The 1,649-nt window shown below is 37.1% G+C and overlaps 1 protein-coding gene across 1 annotated transcript in view; it reads left to right on the top strand.

Annotated features, from left to right (window-relative positions):
- The window catches only part of LOC106146306 (SWI/SNF-related matrix-associated actin-dependent regulator of chromatin subfamily A containing DEAD/H box 1-like), a gene marked incomplete at its 5' end in the record, with an annotated part of 15,586 nt that overhangs the window by 12,064 nt on the left and 1,873 nt on the right, over positions 1–1,649 (top strand). Inside the window, 1 exon segment of the mRNA XM_013517296.1 lies at positions 273–359. Coding sequence (XP_013372750.1) covers positions 273–359 — 87 coding nt within the window.

The raw sequence follows: 1,649 nt of genomic DNA, 5'->3' as shown, positions 1-1,649 counted from the left end.
TTAGCAGATTTGTCTCTGTTTCAGTACTATGGATACAGTTTATGTTAATGGACACATACTAGGGTCTTCCGGTGCTCTGAAGTCATCAGTATTGTCCTCTAAGACGTATATTTATCAGTGTTCACATGAACAAAAAGAAACACTGTATGTGATCAAATGTGTAATTTGCAAATCACATCAAAATACAAATGTAATTGACCATTTTATCACTAATACCATTGTTACTAATGATCATTTAAATTGGTTCTTTTTTTCCCTTCCCTCTCCATTAGGGAGAGGAATCAAATGAGTCTGCAGAATCTAGCAGTAATTGGGAAAAGCAGGAAAGTATTGTATTGAAATTGCAAAAGGAATTTCCCTAGTTTGATAAACAAGTGAGCAGTATGATACAGAAATGTAATTTGTGGGGGCTGGGAATTTAGCTCAGCGGCAAAGCGCCTGCCTGGCAAGCGCAAAGTCGTGAGTTCGGTTCCTGATACCGGAGAAAAACCAAAAAAAAAAAAAAAAAAAAGAAATGTAATTTGTGTACATTAAATAAACATTTACAAAATAGCGGTTAACCATGTATAAGGTTGAGGCAAGTTTTATATTTTTTCAACCAAAGCTCTTTTTATCACAGTTCTATAAACTGTTTTATACTACTTTTGAATTCTTTACTGTTTTTATTTTATTGCCTAATCAGAGCATTAGCATTATAACCCAAATCATACCAAACATACTTTAATAAATATGGTGAACTCATTTATGAAATGTAAATCACCTAGAAAGTTATCTATGGTCCTTCCCCCTCAAGTAACTGCTTAGATTATTTTTTTTGTTCTTATTCTTGAAATTACTTAGAAGAATTTTAAAGTGTAACGTTGCATTTCAGTGCCATAAAATTGGAAAAGCTTTGTTGTGCTGCTTGGATAGTAAGAATACATGCCATGCCGGTCATTAGAGAGTGCTAAGCATGCCGGTGCTGAGGGGCTCTTCTCCCTGCTCCTCGCTGAGGTGCGTGTGTACCATTGGGAGTACATTAGCTCTTGCAATGATTTCTTCTTGTGCTCAGGGAACGATCTGCTGAGTTCTGCTGAGCTGAACACAGAATTTTGTTGCTATGCATACTGGTTCATTACATACACTACATGTAAAAGTCTAGTCACTCGAAGTTTCTGTTTTGTTTTTTTGCTTTCATTTGTGAGGCAGGGTCTCACTGTGTGGTAGGGCTCATCTTGAACTCACTAGATAGCCCCGGCAGGCCTTGAACTCAGAGCAATCTCACATCAGCCTCCCAAGTGCTGGGTTTACAGGTATGTACCACCAGGCCAGGCTTTGATGTTTCAATTTTAATTGAGCAAATACTGTTTTTGATCCTCCAGTATCCAGAGAACTTCACGGGGAGAACTAGAGATACAAAATTTTGTCAGGCTTTCTTCCCTTTGACAAACATGGTTCAGTACATTTGCAGAGATGCAGTTACACAGAATGCCTTTGTAGTGCAGCCTAAAACAAATGTGAAAGAGTAAGATACGAATTCTTTATGTTCTCAGGTGATTAGCTTAGTTTAAGAGTTGTAGAAATGTTGCATATTGCTAATTTGTAATACAACCCTTAATAACTTCTTTCCAGGAATTAAGAGAAGTACTCAAAGAACACGAGTGGATATA

The sequence above is a fragment of the Chinchilla lanigera genome, unplaced genomic scaffold (assembly GCF_000276665.1).
Source record: "Chinchilla lanigera isolate Chin_1 unplaced genomic scaffold, ChiLan1.0 scaffold00004, whole genome shotgun sequence".
Classification (NCBI taxonomy): domain Eukaryota; kingdom Metazoa; phylum Chordata; class Mammalia; order Rodentia; family Chinchillidae; genus Chinchilla; species Chinchilla lanigera.
The sequence above is the reverse complement of the archived record's forward strand: the minus strand, read 5'-3'. Positions and strand labels throughout refer to the sequence as shown.